The following is a 19264-nucleotide window of genomic DNA, read 5'->3' as shown; positions in this document are numbered from 1 at the left end:
AAGTAGTGCAATTTCTTTCTATGGTAAAGCAAGAACTCAGGTCAAGTGCATTGGCTACAGCTTTATGTGTGTTCATTTTTTTTAGTCAGCTTGTCTCTCAAGAGAATTATAACATCCTAGATAACATAAACAGCAATTGTTGGCTAGATCAAGGATGCTGTGGAGTGATGCATTTCAATGTGATCTGATGTACACACTGCACTGGGTGGATATCATTAGGTAAAGTACCTGATTTTATCAAATAAATTCCACTATTGTCCCTAATTAATGTGTACCTAGCACAGCACCCTGCAGCATCACCTTTCATTGCATTTCATGCCCACAGCAACAACATAGGCTACTTCATGATATTTGAGAGGAAAACCAAAAATTATTCTGTTTTTACAGCACATCCTTAGCCACAATGCCAAGAGGAGGGGACACCAAAACAAACCTAAAGGACAAAATTTTGAGCAAAGACTGAAGCTTTGAGCTTCAAAGGTCAGCTTTTAAAATTAATCTTCTTACTGCTTATCACACTTTGGTAACATGAAAGTGCCTCTTGCACAAATCAGCCATTAAGAAAGGGATCTCTTTTAAGACACTGCTGTTTCTATTTTTGCTTCAAAGCACCAACAATCAAAATAGCAGAGCAAGATAGAATCACCTTGTCTGTAGCCAGTATATGAGGAAATTAAGGGGGTTAGGAAGCTCAGTACAAGCCCTTCATCCTATTTATTTATCAACTGTAATTGTTTTTAAGAAGAGAACCTCATTTGCTTTGAAGTCAAAGACCTGTACACACATATGACAGATCTGGTACTTTTATTTGGAAGTATGTTCCAAACATACTAACATGCATTTCCTATTCTTTCTTTTTTTTTTTTTTTTATTTCTGTGACTTTTCCTTCCTTTACTTCACCTCTGTGATCTGATCCAGTAGGCACTGAACAGATGTGCCAGCTGCCACAGGACACACTGAGGGCTGTGTTTCATACCTGCTCTTCTATGGTGCCTGGCACTGACGTATCACAAAGTAGCTGCTGTGGTTCCAGTTAACAACCTAGGACATGAAAGCCTGAATTGTGTGCTGACACAAAAATACACCTTTACCACAGAAATATTAATGGAAAGAGCTTTGCTCCATTGAATTTGGAATGTGGTTATCTCTTTTAGGGCAGTCAGTCTGCTGTGAGTGCTGTGGGTACTATTTTGCTTTGCCCATTCACTGGTTGTCTGAAGATATAATTTTTCCACCTTATTATGTTAGGCTGGCTGCTTCTTGTGTCCTTGGGTCCATTTGTCCAGCCTCTTTCCATGTGTGTGCAACTTGCAATCCCTTTCTCCATCTGCCACTGACAGCACCTGGAGCTGATTGGCCAAAGCTCTTCTGTTCCCACCTCTGGGATGAATCTGTGCTCTGGTATTTCCTCAGCAGACTCCAGGCACACAAATCTTCTCGCAAAAGAGAGGATTTCGCTCTGCCCTCCACAGCAGAGCCTTCTGCTCACCACAATCTCAGGTTCATCAACAATTGGGAGCAGTATCAGCTCTTCCATATGGCCTTTCCTCTTGGAAGCAGCACAGTTCTGCTGGGTCAAAGATCACTTTAGGTACTGTCCTGGGTGTGCCAAAGCTTCAAATTTAACTGCATATCTGCAGACACATCTGGGTAATATGTGAACAGGTCACAACGCCGTGTCTCCGCCTCCCAGCTTACCAAAGAGGATGCATTTCACACCAACGTATTGGGCTTTCATAGCAAACTTCAGTGGATGCTACTACTCTTACAACTTGAGGGAGAGACAATAGTTGAAGTTCTGTAGATCCTTTTGATTTGGAACAGAGGTTTGGAGTAGGTAGCAGGTGATGCTTAGCACAGCCCTGGTCACAAGGCTGTGCATTTCTTGTTTACAGAAGGAGAATCAGTCTGAGTGTCATTTTGTGGCCACAGCTCAAGCACACCAACACTGCAAGCTCAAACTTGTCTCCTCTCTAAGCTGTTTGGTACACAGCTTTATTTACTCAGTTCATCTCTAGGTCTTTGGTGATTTTCTTTATATCAGGCACCCCTCTCCTTATGCTAAAAACAACTGCACATCCTTTCCAAGAAATACTTTGCTTCAGTCAAATTCTTAACCAACCATAATGTTGTAATGTGCTCAACTCTCTCTTGCAGCAATCGCAAGCGAAGGACTGGTCGAACCTGCGAGGTTCAGGAAAAAGCAGCCTTACTTGTCACACGCCTGGTAGACTGTAAGCAATTGCAAATTGCTGCAAGACTTTATCTGCAGTTCCTCTGCATTGGCATTGGATTGCTCGGCTCTCCCACTTTCTTCACAAAAGTATCTCAAGTATTAATACAATCATTATTAATCCCTCTCTTTCTCTCCATACCACTCAGGTTTTTGCTTGTATTTTTTCCCTTATCTGCTGTGTTGCCTCTGTACAACAATTCACAAGGAGGTGACAGTTCATCTACAAACAACACTGAGGAAAGCAGAACACTACTTCCTTCTACTGGAGGGGAACAAGGGTGTGGCCTCTCCCGTGCCGAATGCAGGGGGACCATCACTGCCCTGGCCCTGCAGCCACGCCATGGCGGGTACCGAGCAGCCCGGCCGCGCTCCCTCAGCAGCTGCCGCCGCTCCAGGGGCGGGCACGGAGGCGGCCGCTCCGCCGGGGCCGCGTGTGGGCGGGGCGGCTCCGCCCGCGCCGCCATCTTTGGTGCGGGTGCGGGCGCCGGCGTCGGGCGCCGCGGCGGCGCCGCCATGTCGGGCCAGGGCAAAGCGGCGCCTCCATGACGGGTGAGGGCGAAATGGCGGCCGGAAGGGGCGGCCGGCGGCGGCCATTGCCGGCGGTGCAGGGCGCGGAGGCGGCGGCGGCGGGTCTGTGGGGCGGGACGGGGCCGGGTAGAGCCGGGAGGTGGTCGTGCGGAGGAAGGGGGGTTCTCTGGGCGCTGGACGCACCGCACACCCGCGGAGGGAGGGACGGCTCGAGGCGTGTCCGGCTGGCGCTGTGGGAAGATCCCGGGGGCAGGGGCGGGACCCCCGCGGGATGTGGGAGAGCGGAGGAGGTGTGGGAGCGGCTGGTGTGTGTGGGAAGCTGAATCACAGAATCGTTCAGGTTGAGATCACCCAGTCCAACCCCCCGGCAAGGCAGAGTCACCTGGAGCAGGTGACACAGGAGCGCATCCGGGTGGGTTTGGGATGTCTCCAGAGGGGGGAGAGTCCGTGACGTCCCTGGGCAGCTGTTCCAGTGCTCTGCCACCCTCAATGGAGAGAGGTTCTTCCTCATGTTGAAGTAGGACTTCTTGCGTTTTAGTTTATGGCCACTGCTCCTTATCCTGTTGCTGGGTAGCACTGGAAAGAGTCCGGACCACTCTCTTGGCACTCACCTTGGAGGTATGTATTAATGAGATCCCCTTTCAGTCTTCTCTTCTCCAGACTAACCAGGCCCAGATCTCACAGTCTCTCCTTATAAAAGAGATGCTCCAGAGCCCTCATCATATTTGTGTCTGCCGCTGTACCCTCTCCAGCAGCTCCTTGTCTTTGTACTGAGGAGTCCAGAGCTCCACACAGCACCCCGCGAGCCGTGCCTCACCAGGGCCAGGCAGAGCAGGGGGTTGGCAGTTTTCCCCTTTCTCCTTCCATGCTTAAGATATTCCTGATGAGCCTGACCTGAAGCCGTGAAAAAATTCCTATTAGGCTTGTGGATGGAACACTGTTTGACTTGTGTTCCTGCTGGGGAGTATAAGGTCAAACAGCAGCTTTTAAAACTCCACGGTGCTTTTATTTCTGTGAGTCTGTGTCTGTGCATAAATACAGGTTTATATGTGTGCGGTGTAGTTTCTGTACTGTGGCAGGAACAGCTGACGGTGGCAAGTGTGATAAAACCTTGAGGCTTTTAGATTTAGTTGTAAAATGGTAGTATATGAGAAGAGAAGATCTAATTTGAATTTCAATCTGTAGGGCTTGTCATCAGACATCCTTTTTTTTTAAGCAAATACAGGGTAAGTAAAATTTACTGTGTTAGCTAGCAGAGTAGATCAGCTCTTTTATGTCAAAAAGGAAATAAATCTGACATTCAAAGAAGTGTACAGTCTTGCTTAGAGTTCTTTACCTCTTCTGTGTGTGAGCAGCAGAAGGGGTTGTCAGGCACTGGGAGGGGCTGCCCAGGCAGGTGAGGAGTCCCTGTCCCTGGCTGGACGTGGCACTCAGGGCCATGGTGTGGCTGACAAGGTGGTGTCGGTTCAGAGGTTGGACTCGATCTCAGAGGTTTTCCCCATTCTAAATGATTCTGTGAAAGAGAGGGTCTGTGGCCATGAGAAATGAATGGGTTGGGTTCTGGTGTACAGTATGTGAGGAGGTGGGGAGAGGGGAGCTGGAGCTGAGGGGGGTGGTGCCAGGAGGCGATGGAAGGGGTGTTTTGTCCATGGACAAAAAGTGTGAAAGGCAGTGGTCACTGGTGGCTTGCTGGACTGACAGGGGACAGATGAGATGTTTTCAGTGACAGCTGTATCCCCACCCCTTCCAGTGCTCTTGGAATTCCAGCTGAAGTCAGTGCTGGAAGGAAAATGGTTCTGTGGCGGTTGCCTTTGTCTTTTAATTTGAGATGCAATGTAATGCTTATGTTAGAAGATACCTCACAGGAACACCATATGTGCTGTTTCAGTAGCTCACTTAGAAATAATCTTTATATTATTTTGCATAGGATGAAGGGCAATGCCAAGCTGAGATGCTTGTTAAAGGCTGAGGTTTGGCAAAGCAGTGTACCAGCTTCATCTTAAAAATACAATGGCCTTGTTGCTTTCAGTAGAACTGCTTAATTAAAGCAAACAGCTAAAAATGGAAGGTTCATTTTGTAACCCCTAGTTTGACTGTAAATGCCATTTTAGGCTTAAATGGAACAACTCAGGTTTTACTGGTGTGGTCTGCATTTCATTCACTTCTGTTTTCATGCAGTCTGGAGGCTGGCACAGCATCAGTGACTGTGGGAGAAGAATGCAGCTCATGTCTAGTGAAGATCTAATTGTTTCCATTTTCCATCTCCAGCAACTGCATTTCTTTTGGAGACACTTGTAATTTTGCTCAATAATATGTTAGGGAACTACAGGAAATACTGTTCAGACATGAGAAAAACCTGTTTTAATGTTGAGGGTGATCAGGTACTGGAGAGGCTGCCCAGAGACGTGGCTGAGTTTCTGTGCCTGGAGATGCTCAGGCTGCCTGGACAGGGCCTGTGGCAACCTGCTTTGGCTGACCCTGCTTCATCCAGGAGCAATGGGACAGGTGACCTCCAGTCCTCCCTTCCAGCCTCAGCTGTTCTGTGATTCTCTGTTAGTCCAGAGCTTTTCATACTGCATTGTTAGGAATGGTTTCTCTTCAAACATGTCTCCCATCTCTCCTGGTACATAGGAAAACTCTTGAAATGGGTCTTACAAGGCTTGGCTCCGAGTTGTTTTTCAGTTCCATGGGATTTGTGAGACCTCTGGATACAGGGCTCATTTCCAGGGTGGTGCTCCCTCAGCTCTGACTGGCTTTGTGTGTAGATTCAGTTGGTTGTTGTGAAGTGAACTGGGGCCACATACACACCATCTCAGCTGTTTGTTAAAGTCTAACCTGGTTGATTTTTGTTAATGCAGAAAAGCGGAGACTGAACCCGGATGAAGATTTTTTTGCAAAGAGCGTGATAAGGTACAGTGCTTCCATTTTAACATTACAGAGCACTGGATCTTTTCCCTATCAGCTTTCTGTTTGCAGTGTTGATCCCACTGATGTCTTTTACAGCTTAATGGTGGACCAGAATGTGAGTCAGCACAGGCTGGCACAAACTCACAGTCAGAACACGAGGAGTAGATTTGTTTCCATTACCTTGTTACCTGTGAGATCCCTGAAGCACCACCAGGGCAGAGCTACAGTATTAGAGATGTGGGCACCCTTAAACTCAGCCCTTGCCAGAGGATCAGTGGCTCATCTAGGGCTGTTCCCAGCTGCAAGGTCACTTGAGTGATTTACAGTCTTCCTTATCAGCCTTCCACTTTTAACCCATTCCTCCCAAAAAATACTTTTCAAAGTCTTCAGAGTTCCATGATGTGCTCTCTTTTGGTCGTCTCGTTAGCGTGATGGGTCAGCATGTTAAAAACCCCAAATCAAGTTGATCACATGGATGTGTGTTTGGCGTTTCGTTAACAGTGTTTTTTAATGTTCAGGAAGATCTTGGAGAAGGTGGGAATCTGTACGCTTTGGCAACCATGTCTGGAATTGGCAATAAACGGACAGCTGGAGAGCCTGGCCCTTCTGCACCTCCGGAGAAGAAGGCAGGGGTTGAAGATTCGGGCACCACTGTGGAGACCATTAAACTTGGTGGTGTTTCTTCAACCGTATGTCTTCCTTGCATACCCCCACTCCACCTTCAGGTTTTTTTCATCTGGAGGCAGAAATGTCTCTGGGGTCAGTATGAGCCCTTCTGTGACCTGGCCTGTGTCCCGTGTGCCTGTGCCCAGGAGGAGCTGGACATCCGGACCCTGCAGAGCAAGAACCGGAAGCTCGCGGAGATGCTTGACCAGCGCCAGGCCATCGAAGATGAGCTGCGGGAGCACATCGAGAAGCTGGAGCGTCGGCAGGCCACCGATGATGCCTCTCTGCTGATCATCAACCGATACTGGAATCAGGTTGGTAACAGCTTTTGTTACTTCATACATGCTGTTTTCTTGTCTCTCCTGTACCACTGCACTCCTTTTGTTCACGTGCATTCTTTATCTTGTCTTGCCTTGCCTGTCCCATCATTCAGTTTGATGAAAATATCCGCATCATTCTTAAACGCTTCGACCTGGACCAAGGTCTTGGAGACCTTTTGTCTGAAAGGAAAGCACTGGTGGTGCCAGAACCCGAACCAGACTCTGACAGTAATCAGGAGCGCAAAGATGAGAGGGAACGAGGTGAGGCACCTGTCTGGGGACAGTGGGAAAGATGAATTTCGGCTGTGGACAATGCTGATGTCCCTTTCTAAAGGCTGACAGAGACTTTTTTTGTGATTGTACAGATCAGTGATATGCTACCTTCTAGAGCGCACTTACTTTTTTTCACCTCTTTATGTTCCCAGGGGAAGGACTGGAGCCAGCATTCTCCTTCCTGGCCACTCTAGCCAGCAGTACCAGTGAGGAGATAGAATCTCAGCTGCAGGAGCGTGTGGAGTCCTCCCGCCGTGCTGTTGCCCAGATTGTGACAATGTATGACAAGCTGCAGGAGAAGGTGGATGTGCTGTCTCACAAGCTGAATAGTGGAGGTATGACCCCGGTGGCAGGTATTCAAGAGTGTTCATCTGCCCCCACCTTAGGCCTGATCCTGTAAACATTAAGGTCTGTTCCTTCTCATGTGCATTTATTTTCCAAAATTAATTGGTCTGGCTTTCCAAACTCTCGTTATCAAAACCTCTGATAAAGGACCATGTGCCAGAAGTGTATTGTAGCTACCTCTGTGTTTGAATGCTGAGAGCTCTGCCCAGTGTGCTGGGCTAAGAAGCAGCAGCTTGTTTCTGCTGTAGTGTGTTCATGTACCTGATAAGTCAGAGAACACAGCTGAACCTTATCATCCAGCTGTCCTCAGCCACCACATAAAAGGCTTCATGCTTACAAGTAAAGAAATGAAAACAGCATTGGAAACTGATGTTGGACTCCTTCTCCTCTGCAGTTTAGTAGAAGGTGTAGGAATAACCAACTGCTCGGTTTCCACTGAGTTCTGAGCAGAATGGTACCCATCCAATGGTTTGGTGTGCTCAGTGTAGCTGTTGGTTTTGAACATAGCAAAGTTCTGCAGAGAAAGCCAAACGACCAGCTTCTAAAAATTAATGCAGCAGATTCACTTTACACTCAGATGACTGTTTAAAAAACTTCATTTGCTTAGGGTCAGAATCTTAATCTTTTGAACAAAAACTTGGCTGGAATATCAGCTCATCCTTGGTGTGCCTTCTGTGTGCTCTGACCAAGTCTGGCATTGGTGTAGGGAAGTGCTGCTGTCCTTGGCTGGCAATCATAAACTGTAGTAGCGACGTTGGTGCCATGTGAGCTTGTACTTGGGTGCTGTAGTTTCACCTGTCACCCAGGTGCTGTAGTTGTCACCTGGTGTGTCATCCCAAGTTGTCACCTGTTGTAGCAGGTTTATGCATGAATTTGGCCTGCATCTGGGTGTCCCGAGTTCCAGGGGCATGCTCTGGGTTGCTGGTACCGACACAGCTGAAGTGATCTCTGGTGTGAGGGGGTGGCACCTGGGTCAGAAATGTGCAGCATTGTTAAACTGCAGAGCCTTTTGCTTAGGGAGTGCAAGTCAAAGCTCTCTGTGGATGGAGATCAGGCCCTTGGGAACCACCTGTGGGAGAGGTACAGTAAACTGAAGTTAAACCCAGAAATCTCCTTTTCTCTCTTTGCTGTTTAGGAATTAAAACCAGTGTTCCTTGATTTCCATTAATTTCCTTTTCTTTGTGCACCTTTCAGATATTTCACTGATGGAAGAAGCAGTAGTGGAGCTTAATTCCTACCTGTCCCATGAGAATGGACGGCTGCAGGAACTGGCTGATGTTCTTCAGGAGAAGCACAGGATCATGTCTCAGGAGGTATAAAAAGGAGAGAGAAAGAAATCTGCTTTGGGGTCCTGCTTAGCATAATTTATGGTTACCATAGTTTGGAAAGCAGTTTATTTCCTTGGAGAGGCACAGAAAAACCATGGTTTGAAAGTTACGAAAATTATGTTGTTGTGGAGAGCTGTGCATAGATTTTCTGTATAAGTGGGATTGATTGGCTTGTTACATCACTAAAGGAAAGGATATAAGCAAGTCAGTGAGTTGAATGGACTGAACTTTAAAAGAAAAGGGGAGAGCAGAGGCACGTGATGCTGAGGTGGCTGTGTAGACGCCTGGAACACTCGAGGTGACATCCCTGTCGTTCTGAATTCCTTGGTTTCTCTGTGTCGTTTGACAGCGTAATGATACCAGATACAAGATGATCCCAGTCATTAATGGATTCACATTCTTAGCAGCATTTGTTGCAGATATTTCAGTTCATTTAAAAATTATGTTAGTGGTGATCTTGCTCAGGTTAGACCTCTGAGCACTTAAGTGGTCTGTAGAGTAGATGACATAGGGATTGAAAAGATTAAAATCAAGCCTTTGAATAAGCTGAGGTGGCTGCCTCTGTATTCTGCCAGCTTCCTGCTCTTTCTCCATTTTCAGTTTTGTCTTATTTTTGTTACTGTCTTAGAATTTGGCCACTGTAAAATTCAGGACAGTTCATCAAATAGTCTGTCACCACAGCAAGAGATGAAAAGCACATGATGAATAAAAAAAAAGTACTCCTGAGCAGCCTCAGGAAAAGTTGATTCTGTCCCATATGCTGGCTGAAAGACTCCTTTGATTGCAGTTCTCCAAGCTGCAAGAGAGGGTGGAGACAGCAGAGTCCCGGGTGTCTGTCCTGGAGACCATGATTGACGACCTTCAGTGGGACATCGACAAGATCCGCAAGAGGGAGCAGAGGCTCAACCGCCACCTGGCCGACGTCCTGGAACGAGTAAGCGCTGCCCTCCTGGCCAGGAAGCCTGGGAGCGGGGGCGGTGTTGGATGGGTGTGTGACAGCCTCTCTGGTACTGTGCTGGGAGAACTGAGAACCTGCAGGGTACCTTCTTTGGTCTTGGGTGTGCTGCATCAGTCTTGTCAGTATTTAATTGGGTCTTGAGGAAATCTCTTGCATTTTTTGCAGGTAAATTCCAAAGGCTACAAGGTGTATGGAGCTGGGAGCAGCCTCTATGGAGGAACAATCACCATTAATGCCCGCAAGGTAAGGGCAGGAGCTTGGTTGTGGGCAAGGGGAAGAACAAAGTCAAGGAGAACTCATGCATAGGGCCACAGTTTGAACAGCATTTAGATATTTGGTTTAGATAATTTTTAGATCCCGTGCCACAAATCTGGGTGACTCTGGGTAAGCCGTTCTGACTGTGTACCAGTTCCCTACTTATGGAACATCTGGTGGAATTAGAGTCTGTCTCACTTGGTCACGTTACCTGGATGTTCAGTCTGTAGTTGCTGTTACTGCATAAACGGATACTTCATTAGTACTCTCAGGAGACACATTAACAGTAGGATTTACAAGTACTTTATCCCAACAGTTTGAGGAGATGAATGCAGAGCTGGAAGAGAATAAAGAGCTTGCTGGGAATCGCCTCAGTGAATTGGAGGAACTGCGCCAGGATCTTGAGGAAGTAACAACACAAAATGAAAAGCTCAAGGTGAGACATCCGTACCTGTGAGGATGAAGGTGTTCTGTGTGATGGGCTGCCCTCAGCTTTGCAGTGCTGGGTCTCCAGAAAACCTCGTTAGCAGTGTCTGTTCTGAGTCTGCTCTTCAGCTGTGTTACACTCAGTTCCAGGTACAAATCAGCAAGTCTGTGGCTACACTTGCAGTTCAGTGCCTTGGTGACACCGTGTGGTCATCGTTGGAAATTGTAATGGTTTCCTGCCCGTGTCCCATTCTGATCTTTCAGTACGTTTTAACCACGTCTGGTTAAAACTGTGTCACCTCTTTACATGTATTGATCCCTCTTCCACCTTCCCCACGCCCTGTGCAAGTGGAACCAGAGAACAGAAACAATCAGGGAACTTGTGTGGGGAAAGAGGTTCTTGAAAGAGTCAATGAATTTATGTCTTTCCCAGTGTGGGGGAGGATAGATAGGAAACAGCCTGTGAGTTTGTGATGTTTTAAAGGTGGTAACACAAGAAGCTGTGACTCTGTGGTAGATAAGTATATGATGGAGAGAATAATCTAAATATCATCTTAGTGGTTAGTGCCAGCTATAAGAAATGTCTGACTCAGTAACCTAAATACAGAGATCTGATGCCAGAGGAACTGTCTTGAGGCACCTCTGGATTCTGTTCATCCACATGAGTTTGTTTAGAGAGAAATGGTCCTTAGCTTACAACTTTTTTTTTCCCCTAATTACTTTTAAGCTGAATGCATGTATATATATGTTGGTTTCACTGCTGCTAGTCACAATCATTTGCTAACTCATTTTATAAGGAGAATTCAGATTCTGTACCTCTCTTTTTTCATTTCCTCTCAGTCATTATGTCTTACTAGTAGAAGGCTGACATAATGCCTACTTGCATGTACATTTTTTCTATTCTCTCACTTTTCTGTGTGACATGTTTATTGATTAGATCATTGTGGTTTACAGCAAGTCCATGGCTGCCAATGAGCAAGCAGGTATGGTGTTGTTCTGCTGTGCCTAAAAACAAACACCACCTACCCACCAGTGCCCATTAGGGGCTACAGTGCACTAGAACAACTGGGTTGATTCTTTGTTACTGTTAAATACTCGTTCTGGCAGGTCACTTCATCTCAAAAAACAAAGCTCTTCACCTGTTTTATGGGGAGACCATGGTTGTATGTAAAACTGGCATGACTTTTTTCTGCAAATCTGTTGCTCTGTTGTGTGGCAGAATAGTAACAGTCTTATTTTGTTTTTTGTCATTGTCACTTAGACGTTCTCCATCTCCATGACAGACCTCAAGAAGGTTGGCAGAAGTGTGATTTGTTGCAGCGGTGTTTCTGTTTTTGCAGGCCCAATTAATCGGGAGATGCGTCACCTCATCAGCAGCCTCCAGAATCATAACCACCAGCTGAAGGGAGAGGTGTTGAGATACAAGCGCAAACTGAGAGAGGCCCAGTCTGACCTGAGCAAGGTATCACAGGAAATGCCAGAAAAGAGGAGAAAGTGCTTAGGGGAAGGGGGAATGCTGTCACTCTCACCAGCAATATCAACCTTTCTGATAAGATGTGCAGGATGCAGTGAAATTTTCTGTGGAGCTCTGCACTCTGCTGCTTCCTTTGACCAAATGAATGCTCTTCCTTTGTAGCTGTGTAGTGCTCCATGAAAAGCAGGAGCAGTTACAAAGGGGGCATGGAAGCATGGATCTGGGAAGACAAGGGAGAAAGGGATAAGGAAGATTTCTGGCTAAGAACTTAATGGTTTGCTTTCTTTGTCATCTCTCTTGCTGTTCCACCCCAGATCCGCTCTCGCAGTGGCAGTGCTCTCCTACAGTCCCAGTCCAGCACTGAAGACACAAAGGAGGAGCCTCCAGAGATCAAACAGGAGCCTGATGATCCTTCTGCCCAAGTGTCTGTTCCCAAGGCTGCTTCTGAAGATGTTAATGAAATGAAGGCCAGGCGAGATGAAGAGGAACGGGAGCAGGAGAGATAAGAGAGGGAATGAGAGAAGGAAAAGGAGAAAGAGAGAGCTATAACAGGTTGACCTTGGCTGGGTGCCAGGTGCCCACTAAGCCACTCTATCACTCCCTTTCCCAATGGGACAGGGGAGAGAATAAGATGAAGAACAACCAGTGGGTGAAATAAGGCAGTTTTATTACAGTGTAAGAAAGAAATAAGCAAGAGTCTGTGCACACATAAGCAAAGGGAATAGTCAATCTCTACTTCCCATCAGCAGGCAATGTTAGGACACCTCCCAGGAAGCAGGGCTTCAGCACGCTTAATGGTTTCTCTGGGAGGCAAATGCTGAAGAACCACAAATGCTTCTCCTTTCCTCCTCTCTCCCTTAGCTTTAAATATCTGAGCTGACGTCATCTGGTATGGAATATCCCTTTGGCTAATTTGGGTCAGCTGGCCTGGCTGTGTCCCCTTCTGGGATCTTGCTCACTCCCGTCCTCTGTCTTGGGGAAGGGAATGTTAGAGGGACAGCACTGCTCAGCAGTAGCCAAAACACTGGTCTGTTATCAGCACCCTTCCAGCTACTAATGCAAAGCACAGCACTGTGAGGGCTGTGAACTTTACCTCAGTCAGACTCAATACAAGAGGACAGGGAAAAAGAGAAGGAGAAATGAGAGCAGAAAAAGCAGAAGCAGAAGGAATCTGAAGAGGAGAGAGAGTCCAAAGAGAAGGAGAAAGGGAAGCATGAAGGTGGAAGAAAGAAGGGGGCTGAAGTGATCAAGCAGCTGAAGGCTGAGCTCAAGTAAGAGTTGTCCCTCCCTTTCCTGCTGGAGCAGCGCCCAAATTGCACTGCCCAGGTCAGACTGGATCAGACTTGTGTTGAGGTGTCCATATGTAGAATTTTTGGCCTGGTGTATCTGACAGCTGTTCAGCTGCTGGAAACTGGGAGTCAGTTTCTGCCCAGCTCTGGCAACAACTGTGTAACAGCTGATTCTGCCAGCAGTCAAGCCACTGTATGTCTCTGCATGCTTGTGCAGATGACCGTCCCTTCTCTACACCTTCAGACTCAGAGTAGCTCTGATGTGGTGCAGACTTCTAGGGAGCACATTTTTCTGGTTGTTGGGATGATGATGTTCCCTGATACCCTTCCTTCATCTATGCTAGGTTTGGTGTTTTTGAGTAAAATGTTCAGGGTTGCTGTAGGTGGTCCAGGGGACAATTTTGCCAGAGCCTCTGAGCACGGCAGGTGTGCTGCAGGGCCCCTCACAGCTCTGTGTGTGTGTGTTGCAGGCCCGCCTGACGTGCCCGTGCTGCAACATGCGCAAGAAGGACGCGGTGCTCACCAAGTGCTTCCACGTCTTCTGCTTCGAGTGCGTGAAGACGCGCTACGACACCCGGCAGCGCAAGTGCCCCAAGTGCAACGCGGCCTTCGGGGCCAACGACTTCCACAGGATCTACATCGGCTGAGGCCCCCACAGAGGCCCTGCTTGCGCTGAGCCAGCCTCCCTCGCTCTGTGAGCTTCTGCCACCTGATCTGCAGTGTCTCCTGGGAGGTGCGTTCAGGGTTTCGAAGGAAACGGACTCCAGATTTTGGTTCCTTTCTTGCCCCTTTCCCTTTGTTCTTGCCCTCGGTTTTTATGTGCTCTTTGTGCCTGAGAGGAAATTCCCCATCCCTTGCTTCCACACTGCCTAGGTGGGAACATCCAGCTGAAGTCCTGCCTTGACGGGATGGAAACTGAGGTGCAGCAGAGATTAGTGAGAGTTTTATTTGAGAGGTCTGCTTTGGATGCTAATTAAATCCCATCAAGGTATGGCAGTGCTCCTGTGGGTGAATAGTTTCCCAATTAACAGGCCAAATAGGCCAAATAACTGAATCTGTAGACTCAGTGTAGCAGCTCCTTAGGTGTGTATCTTCCTGAGTCAGGGCAAGAACCTCTGAGGGCTGATGCACTAGGAAACATCCTCCCTTGCCCCAGACAGACACATCTAAAGATCCAGTAGAGGAGAAAGGAAAGATGCTGGAGACTCTTTGAAAGTAGCATTCCACTGATGAGCCCTGGTTGATGCGGTCACCTTCCCCCTAGGCTGAGGCATTGCTGTCATTGTCCTTATCAGAAAAGGATTTTTAGGAGTTCCTTTGTTGCAACTTTACTACAAAGATTAATCTTGTTATGCACAAAATCTAATTAAAGCTGTTGTTCAGTTTATTTTTCCGTGTTTCTTGCCTTGGTAATACCTGTTTGTGCTCCCATCCTTTGTCCAGGCATTGGAAACATTTCTCACAAGCTTTAAACTTCTACAGCAGAGAGGCTTAACTTCTTCCTTCCCCTGGTTGCAAAATATGCTCAGCTAAAACAACTTTTGTCCCTTTGGCTGTATCCCCAGTACCTCATTCCTGACACAACAAGAGAGCCAGGATGCTGGATTATTTCTGCAGTCATTTCATCGTGGCTGCTGGGAATTTTGTGAGGGGTGTGGTGTGGGTTAGAATCTCAGTGCTCCCTGTGGTTGGTTGAAGTGTGCTTCTAAAATCAAAATGGGAAGTTGTTTCTTTGCAGCATTCCTTCATAGGGTGTAGTATTTTTCCTTTTTTCTGTAAACTTAATTGTCATGGATGGTGCACCTGTCAGAGGTTTGTCTCATGGGTGTCCCTTCCCTGAATCATGGAATCTGTACTGCCTTCCTGTATCCCCTGCAGGAAATAACAAAGTGCAAGGAGTTAATCACAAATGACACTATTCATTATTATCTGTGTGAAAACATTCAGAATATATGAATAAAGCCTTGTAAATGATGATGAATCCTGAAGAGTGAGAAGGAGCACATGACCCTGCCTTTCCAAGGAGAGCAAAAATTCATTCCCAAGGAATGCTGAGAGTTTCTGGCATGGTGTAAGAGCTGTTAGAAGGAATGGAATAGAACCCTCTCCTCTTTCACTGGAAGTTGCTCCTGGGATTACAGGTTGTGGCACCAACTTGGATAAAGAATGGTGTGTTAATGCTGATGGTAGATTTTGTGCTACAAATGCTTGTTCATCAGAATCAGGACCTGGGTCATGAACAAACTGTCTGCATCTTCAAACAGCTCTGCTACAACAGCAAGAGTTCCTTTTACAGCTGTGAACAGCAATCCAAGCTAAACAGCCCCAGCAGAGCTGCAAAGCCCCTCTGTCTTTCCCCAGTCACTGTTGTATCACCTTTCTACTGAAACTGAGCTTTGTGAGCACACTGGCCATGTTGGGTTCCCTCTGGTCATGGCAGGAAATGGATACTTAAAACAATCTGCAGTAGTTCATAGAGGAGTTTTGGGAACTTCTGTTCTCCCTTAGCAAGAAAAATGTATTGGTTTTGTTTTAAAATAATAGCTTATTTCAAGCTCATTTTGGAAGTGACTGAGTTTCTTTCTGTCAATATAATTCAAATACTTAGAAACAGTGAAAATTTTAGATAGCCTGTTTGCCAGAATGTATGGAAATAATTTATCAGAAGTATTGGGGTAAAAGAAGTCAAAGGGTGACATGTATTCTTTATCAAAAGTTTCTCTAAATTCAGTGTCTGATGTGCTGAGGCCTGAGCAGCAGGCCTCAGCCAGAGTTGATTTACAAGATGAATCCTGGGTACTCTGTGAACACCCTCCGTATTATTTAGCTAAAAATAGATGACAAAGACTCTTACGCTACCTCTGTATAACCTTGTATAATTATCTGCAAGAAATTTATCATTTTAAGGAACATTCCCAACTGACACGAACAGAGGCTTGTTACCCTAGGGTATTTTAGGGGAAAACGCTCCCACTAGAGGCCTGGGCCCTGGCCAATCACTCCCCCCTGCTGGTCGGGATGTGTGCCATCACATGCAGGAGTTTCTGTGCTAAAAATAAAATCAAGTCACTTTGTCCTTGCACATATGTTGCAGCACAGGCACATCAGGTGGCTCTGCAACACAGAGAGAGAGCAGCACAGCTGCTGTGCTTTAGCGTGGGAGTCCTTAATTCCCTAAACACGAGGGTGGTGGACTTCAGCTGCAAAGCCTCTCTTTGGAACGGCATTGCTCTTACCCTGCAGGCTCCATGGGCACGGGGTTTGTGTGAGCAGGGCGATCACAGCCTGTGTCCTGGAAACAGATCCAGCAAAATGAGCAGCTCCTGCTGTCTCCTGGTACTGCTGATCCCAGCAGCAAGTCCCCTGCGAGTTCCTTCAGGGAGCTTCACTCCAAGGGCTTCCATCATTTCAGCGCTTGTGAGAACTTGCTGCTTCCCAGTTCTCCAGCATCCTTCTGGATTTTGGAGCATTTCAGCACTTGGGTCAGTGGCCCTTCCCTCATCCCTGCCCTGCAGCAGTTACAGTCACTGTTCCCTTGCCCTTGCTCCAGACCCTTTGCCAAAGTGCTGCCAAAGGCAGCGCAGCTGGCTCAGGATCCCTGGTTGCTGCTGCTCTCCAGGATGACCTTCAGAGGGGCACTTGGAGTGCTCCCTAAAGAGCTCCCAGTGGCATGGGGGTGGATTTCTCCTCGCCAGGTGGCTCCTGGCTGCAGTTCTACGCTCAGGGGAGTCCCGTTTTCTCAGCAGGCCTCTGCAGCGAGCCTGTAGCCAACGTGTGGCTCTGCTGCCATCCCAAATGTGCCGTTCCCTTGCCCAGCCTGGCTGCAGCTGGGGGGGATCTGCTGGGCACAGCTGGGGATTTTCATGGCCAAAATCTACATCTACCCATTGCTTTGGAGAGCACAAATCACAGAACACTCATCTCAGTTGACAAATGTCATTTATTGCAGATTGCTACACCCACGCTGACAATATATAACTATACAGATCTAAGTTAGAAAAGGTAATTTATTAGATTTCTACACCAATGCAATGTAAAAATAAACAAATACCAACTTCCATTAACAAAAATTAATTTATTGCCAACCTATACAACAACTCACTATACACAAAGATAAACTGAAGGTTAACAACTTAATTTATTGCATACTACTACAGCCCATATATCAGTACAAAAATATCAATATCCCTCTCTAAATAGCCCTATGCCAATAACTCAATAAACAGCATTCTACAACTATACAACTTCAGACATATTTAAATAGAAATAAAGACATTTATAACCACCACAATATACATATATAGATTAAATATTACATATTACACACTATATATAAAAATAGATACATACAACAAACCTATCTATAGGCAGCCATACCAATCTACATATCCATACAACTAAATCAATACAAATATATAGCTGTACATCTCAACACATATGTAAATATAGTTACACATAGAAATAGATCAATATATGTATAAAAATATATACCTAACCAAATACTACTATACCTATTTAAGTAGCCATATGCCTATAACTACATCAGTAGAAATAGATACCTAGAAAACAGTATACATAGGAAACAGAACTTAACACAGATATAACAACATACATATATACTTAGATAGATATATACACACATATATATAATTACAAACACATATGTATATGTATATATATACATAGCAAACATCCATAAATATAACAACATACATATAGAAATATACCTATACAAATAGCAACCTACATATAAATATCCATGTAATTATCACTATCTCATGTGCAAGTCCATACATCTTTAAACAGAGATACAAGAAGAGTGATTCCAGCCGCCCCATCTTCAAAGCCTCTCTCGGTCTCTTTGTCCCGTGCAGAGCAGTTCTCCTGGACGGGGACAGCAGATGGGACACCTGGGAAGCAAAGGGAACACTGAGTCAGGATCGGGACGTTTCCCTTGGCAGCAGCTGCACTTCCATCAGGGAAGAGAAATCTCAGAGCCTCCCCAGGAGGCTTAGAAAGAAAAACCAGGCCCAGCGGGCCAGGCTGTGGCGAGCGCAGCCCCGGCGGGACCGTCCCGCAGCCCCGGCAGCGCGGCACAGCCGGCACCGCTGCCGGGCCCTGCCGGCACAGCTGCCTTGCCCAAGGACAGCCCCTGTGCCGGCCGGGGCAGCCGCGCTGAGCGGCCCCAGCACGGGCAGGGCCCGCTCCTGCCCAGCCGGCCAGTGCCCGCGGCCAAAGCCCACGCCAGCCTCACGCCCAGCCCACCCTGCCCCACCGGCCCTGGGGCCTCACCCAGGGTCTCGGGCGGCAGCAGCAGGTCCCCATTCACTGCTCTTGCTGGCGGCCTTCAGCTTCTCCCTGCTGGTTCTCATCAGTCTCTGGATGTTCTCAAGGTCTTCAAGGCAGCTGTGGCAAAAGTGGAGGCTTTGGAATTGGTTCCAAGGCCTGGCAAAGCTGCAGTTCCGGACCCCTCTGTGCTCCCTGCTGGCCCCCTCCATCGCCTCAGCCCGGCCATGCCCTCGGCAAACGCACAGCCGCCTTCAGTTTCTTCAGATCCCCACAGTCCTCTCACGCCCCTCAGTCCCTTCAGATCCATCCTGTCCCCTTAGACCTGCCACCCCTCTCAGCCTGTGCCACTTCCCTGTTACCTCAGTACCACTTCGCCCTCTGCTCCCCCAAACCCCCCAGTCCCACCAGCACCTCAAGGTCACCGTCCTTTCAGTGTCACTGCCTCCTCAGCACCCTCAGCCCCCTCTGTCTCACCGTCCTCCAGCAGCTCCTCAGGGCACAGTGCCTGTGGCCACCGGCAGCTCCCACCGCTCCAGGGACACCGGGGCTGCAGCTGCTGCTCCGCCCGGCCCGGCCGCCAGCTCGGACCCAGCACAGGAAGAGGGGACAGAGGGGGCACAGGGGGAAAAACTAGAGATTAAAAAGGTGGCTGAGGGCAGAAAGAGCTTAGAATGCAGCCTAGGCCTATATAAATATCAATCTATGTATCTAAACATCCAAATACCTCTAACTATATAACTGTGTACATTTATAAATATAACTTAGATATATAAAAATTTTTCTCTACACATATATAAATATAACTCTGCAAATCTATAACTGTAATTGCATATGTATAAATATAATTACATCACATCTATAACTATATATATAAATTTAACTATACAGATCTATAAATACATGCACCTATAAACACAACTGTATAAATCTATAAATACTATATGTAACTAATAAGTATAGTATAAATAC

At 47.0% G+C, this 19264-nt stretch overlaps 1 protein-coding gene across 3 annotated transcripts; it reads left to right on the top strand.

Annotated features, from left to right (window-relative positions):
* Positions 1 to 2740: 2740 nt before the first annotated feature.
* LOC309585395 (E3 ubiquitin-protein ligase BRE1A-like) lies at positions 2741 to 14917 on the top strand (the record flags this gene model as incomplete). 3 transcript variants are annotated; one of them, XM_082302091.1, is made up of 14 exons in its annotated part: positions 2741 to 2786; positions 3304 to 3383; positions 5624 to 5675; positions 6191 to 6361; positions 6485 to 6652; positions 6772 to 6919; positions 7084 to 7266; positions 8471 to 8589; positions 9392 to 9538; positions 9728 to 9805; positions 10134 to 10253; positions 11584 to 11705; positions 12032 to 12988; positions 13477 to 14917. In XM_082302091.1, the coding sequence occupies 9 exons, from the start codon at positions 6233 to 6235 to the stop codon at positions 11644 to 11646; spliced, it is 1155 nt and encodes a 384-aa protein (XP_082158217.1). In that variant the 3' UTR covers positions 11647 to 11705; positions 12032 to 12988; positions 13477 to 14917. The 3 variants fall into 3 exon arrangements, with proteins under 3 accessions (XP_082158217.1, XP_082158215.1, XP_082158216.1); XM_082302090.1 differs by lacking the exon at positions 2741 to 2786 and adding an exon at positions 2808 to 2867; XM_082302089.1 differs by lacking the exons at positions 2741 to 2786; positions 5624 to 5675 and adding an exon at positions 2798 to 2867.
* Positions 14918 to 19264: the final 4347 nt, after the last annotated feature.

Source organism: Coloeus monedula (genome assembly GCF_965178545.1).
Source record: "Coloeus monedula genome assembly, chromosome: Z".
Taxonomy (NCBI): Eukaryota; Metazoa; Chordata; class Aves; order Passeriformes; family Corvidae; genus Coloeus; species Coloeus monedula.
This window is presented reverse-complemented; position numbering and strand designations above follow the sequence as displayed.